This window comes from Rhagoletis pomonella, unplaced genomic scaffold, assembly GCF_013731165.1.
Source record: "Rhagoletis pomonella isolate Grant_MI unplaced genomic scaffold, Rhpom_1.0 Rhpom_scaffold_00003, whole genome shotgun sequence".
Lineage (NCBI taxonomy): Eukaryota > Metazoa > Arthropoda > Insecta > Diptera > Tephritidae > Rhagoletis > Rhagoletis pomonella.
In genome coordinates, this window is record NW_023458557.1 from 13304249 (window position 1) to 13309396 (window position 5148).

Below are 5148 nucleotides of genomic sequence, written 5' to 3' on the forward strand. Positions count from 1 at the left end.
TCAGGACTACTGTTCGGTAAAGCCCCACAATATTTTGGGCATATCTCAAACACGATGACTTTCACTAGGAAGCGTTGTGTTTTTTATGGTTAAATTACTGACAGGATTAATTTTAAGTCCGCTTCTTCAGGGTGAAGTTAGCCTTAATGTTCCCTCTTGGGTGTCAAGAAACTTTTGTCCCCTATTTTTGAATACTTTTAAACTAATTTTGAATTAAACGAGCCACTCCGTTGGTGGTGGAGTGAAATAAGGCCCGAGGAAATAACGCCCATTGGCATTATTTCCCAAAAAAGAGAAATAAAGCCCACGGGCGTTCTTTCTATTTCGAAGGGGAAATATTTCCCACCAATAAAAAGCAATAAAGCCCGCGGGCTTTATTTCCTTCGCGAAAGAGCAATAATGGCCATGGGCTTTATTTCCCAAAGGAAAGGAAATAAAGCCCGCTTGATTTATTTCATAAAAAAGGAAATAAAGCCCGTGAGTAGTATTTTCTCTGGCTTTATTTTACTGAAACCTTCCAGTTATGTACACAGGCATACATTTGAATAAAATGGAACGTATTTTAAACGAATTGCTCTCTATTTTTGCATACAGTGCAGTTCTGCGTTATATTCGCTTCTGGAACGGTATTTTTACCAATAACTGATAAGCGAATTATTGGAAATTAAAAGTAAATTGTTACTGTTTTTAGCCTTCAATGCGGTGCGCATATTTGTTCTCACCGTCTTAGGTTTTTAGTGGTGGCGGGAAAACGCGGACCGCGGTTGAGGCGTTTGAAAACTTTCGCAAACAACAAAAATGAGTAAAGGGCAGAATAGCATAAATCAGTCGTGGTCGAATGGTTTGTGCGACATCAAGGCACACGCCGCCAATCGGAGGAGAAGCTCGGCCAATAATTTTAAACTTTGCACATATTGATTTGCAGAGCACAGTAGGCGTACTAATCTAAATGGTATATTTTCCCCATAATTAACAGTCTTAACAAAGAGTTCTAAGTTGAAAGCTCTCGTTTGCCATACTTATATACAACACTCAAAGCACATTATCTCTTCCCTGCAAAAAATGGGACTAATCCGGGATGACTCCGGGAGCAATCGCAAAGGAGCATGCGACTAATACCACTTTTGATCTCTTTATATGGAATGAACTGTGCGCTTTTGTTCGAGCATGTCCTACGAAGATACTAATTGTTCACCTTTATACCCGAAAGGGTATAAAAAGCGACTAGTCACCTTTAAATGGGAAACAACGAAAATGCCAAAAGCAAAGCGAGGAAGTTGAAACGACTTGACGGTACAGACGCATGTGTACTCGTCCCTTTTCTTCTCACCCCCTCTCTTCCAAACCAATATATTAAAGTTGTACATAGAGTTTTTGAACCAAATAAATTTAGGCTTTGCTTTTAAGCGTGAAGATATAACACCTTTACAAATAATAACACCAGCTAAGGTAGTTTCTAAAGAATATTTACCAATTTTACTCCTTTTGTTAAAGTTTCCCCATCTCATAGATTGCGATACTGATATAATAACCAGGCAGTGGAATTTACTGAGGCTAAGTGAGCTTGATATTTCCAGCGATCTGGATATTGATATGTTTTGGGAAAAAGTTTATTCTATTACAAATGGAATGAATGAAAATAGCTCCATGCATTTCACCAATTTTGTTTTTAATATAATTTCATTACCACATAGCTCTGCGGCTGCAGAACGCAAATTTTTAACGCTTTCTTTGATAAGAACTAAAATAAGAAATAAACATAAGATAGGCAGTATCAATAGTAATATGCAAGGAACTTGTAAACAAAAATGACACGCACAATATGTGGTCAGCTGCTAAAGATTTTCATGTGTAATTAATTGATTTAAATTTACCTCTATGAAATTAAACTTATTGGTACATACATATGTATATAATTCATACAACCAAAAAATGTTAAATGATCTCATTTGCCTAAGACTGTACCTGCATTTATTTATTTCTTGCTTGTTTTAAAATGTACAAAGTACATATATCTATGTATGTAAATGTTTTGTGTTCGAAACATTTAATCTTAAATAGATGAATTGTATGCTTGCAGAATGCTTTTTTGTAATTGAAATTTATTTGGTAGGTAAACGATTTTGGTCGGATAAGATGGGTAGGAAAAAGAAGAAAATTGGTAGGAAAAAAATTGTTAGTGGCAACGCTATGCAGGAAACCAGCAACAGCCGCATTTGATCGACTGCCGAAAGCATTATACTGCATTTGAATCAGTGCACGTAGTTTGAAAAAATTAATAGTGGTAGATTTTACACACAAAAATGTTGGTAGATTAAAAAAATAATAATAATAAAAAATAGGTATTATATAGTTTTTACTCATATAGGATAACCCTGCTATCACCTAATATGAATTCGCGTTGGGATGAATTGTATTTTTGTATAAAACTACCAAAAATTTATTTCATGTCTATAAAAAATGCACAAAAAACCTAGGCATAAAACTGGGCTCTAATTACGGCATCCCTGATAGAATAAAAGGATTCGAAACGAATTAAAAATAAATTTCCGCTGTTTTATCTCCAATACAATTTGGATTGTAAAAGCGAATTCATTACCGAATACTCAAAAAGAAATTTAATATTAACTTTTATTCGATCACGGAGACTCTGATTCGGAAAATGTATTAATTTAATAGGAGGGAGGCACAAACAATTATTCTCCGCTACAAAAGTTTTTGATTAAAATCAGAGTTGAAATGGTTGAAGTTTGCAGCCCATTCGCTTGGCAGTCCCTCACACAAACGTATTTCAGAAGAAAAATATTTACATATAGAGCTGGTAGACATGCGATCTCATTTTTGAGTTGGTTATGGTCAGAGTTAACTTTTCATTTTTATCTAAGGTGTGTTCGATGACAAAGTATGTATATATGTTCATTTAAATCTCTTTGTTTTCTTACCGGAAAATATTAGTATATTTGTATCCTTTGTTGGTAAAGTTGCCAGAAAAAAGTTGGTAGATCTACCAATAAAGTGGTAAAGTCCGTGCACTGATTTGAACAGTTGCCGAAAGCACGACATACATACATATGTATGTACATAGGGTAAATATGCTAGTAACCGGACGATTAACTTTTCTTTCATCTTTAGGCTGTCGTATATAGCAACCTGTTTATCGGAACAAAAAAGTTTGAATCAATATGGGATTATGAACTAATTCTAAATTGACTAAAGTAGTTGTATTTTATGAATAAGAATAAAATTTTGTATAAAAATAATTTTTCTGAAAAAAGCCAAATTTCTTTAGTGACCGGACAGTTTTTTTACTGAGCGGACGTTAGAAATCTAGTGAGCGGACACTCTATTTTACAACGCTTTTTCTATAAATGATAGACTTCAAACTCAAAAATAACGGGTTTATTTTAAAAATAATAGGAATTCATAGTAACAGTTGAACATTTTTGGCTAGTTCAGTAAAAATAAATGTTCAGTTGGAACACAAAGCACATATAAACTTGTTTTTGTAAGCTTCTGAATATGAAAGGTCTTTCAATGCGGTACATTTCAGATGATACCATGAGGGGCAAGTGTCGCAGCCGATATTCTTTAAGTTGTCGTCATCTACATCGCTAGTGAGTTCGTCCAAGCAAGTCTGGCATATTTCTTTCTTTTTTGAGAAGCGTTTCCTTTGTTTAGCCCTGTTTTTTTGTTTAAGGTTCCTCTTAGCTAAACGTTCTAGTTTCCTTTCAGCTATGGCGGTTTGTTTTTGTTGCTTCTCGCGTTCTTTTTGCTCGTATATATCTCTCCATCCTTGTGAAGAGATAGCACTAGATGCTCTTAAAGTGCTACTAGTTATTTTACCCTTAAACCGGATAGGTTTTGGGTAGAATAAGTGCGATGATAAGCTACTAGCAAAACTTGGACCTGGGGAAGGTATTATAGCGGTAGATATATTTGTTGACACGTCCTTTGAACTACTGCATACTGGCTCTAAAACTCCATCGTTGTTTATAACGAATATACCGGACGGTATCTCCAGATCATCTAAAGTTACATCAAGCAATGAAATGGATGAAAGGTCATTATCTTCCTGATGCAAAACATTATTTACATCAGGGGCACATTCTGGCTGTCCTTCGGGATATATGTTTTGGTATTCAAGAGGATTACGCGATGCGGAGTTTGTACTCTCTTCTTCAGAGAAAACTTCTAATATAACGTTGGAATCTATGCCCACATCTCGTAATTTGGATGAGAGTTCTGTTATCACTTCGGACGCAATTCTGTATCTAGTTTTTTTCTGGCAAGTAGTTTCATCCTGTTCTTGTATTGCAATTGCGTTGGATTTTACACATTTCGTATGGTCTACTGCATCGGGATTTAAAGGATACAAACCGCATTTTCGAAATCCATTTTTTATAGCTTCGGAATAATTTTGTTCGCTAAGAACCTTGAGCAATAAAGGAGAGAATTCTTTTTTAGTAAGAGAGTCTCCTACATGCTCTTCTTGCCATTCACGAACTGTCTGCTTCCAATATGTCTTTAAAGGTGTAAATAGGCTAACGTCAGCCGGTTGCATTAAATGCGTTGTATAAGGTGGCAAAGCGTATAATATAATACCATGGGAATCACAGAACCGGCTTAGATCCATTGTTAAATGTGACCTGTGTCCTTCAACAAGCAATATAACAGGCTTCTTTATGTTTTCTGCATTTAACCATTTGTCGATTCAATTTGCTACATACTCATAAAAGGTTTCGCTTTTCATCCACCCGCTTTCCGTACGGCCTAGAAACCATTCTTCTGGAATACTGTTTACAATTTCTTTTGGCGGCCTCAAGTAAGGAAAAATTACCATAGGAGGAAGAAAGATTCCGAAAGCGGATATGACCATTAAAACTGTTATGGTATCTTTTTCGGAGGCAGTGGATATTTGGTACACATTTTTGTACCCTTTTGGAGCAATGACTTTTCCTGTTTTTGGGCACAAAGAAAAACTTGACTCGTCGCCATTAAATACACGTGAACGGTCTTGCAAAACATCCTCGCTATTTATGTCTTTTAGATATTCGGTTAGTTCAAAGAACCTTTGCCTTATGGATATTTCTGTAACCACACCTCTTCCTTTGCTTATAAACTCGTCTTCTCTCATTGAAAGTCCAGGGC

The 5148-nt window shown here is 35.7% G+C and overlaps 1 protein-coding gene across 1 annotated transcript; it reads right to left on the minus strand.

Annotated features, from left to right (window-relative positions):
* Positions 1 to 3469: 3469 nt before the first annotated feature.
* On the minus strand, positions 3470 to 4633 carry LOC118736052. The gene has a single exon (XM_036466160.1). It carries the CDS (start codon positions 4631 to 4633, stop codon positions 3470 to 3472), a length of 1164 nt encoding a protein of 387 aa, XP_036322053.1.
* Between the last annotated feature and the right edge of the window lie 515 nt (positions 4634 to 5148).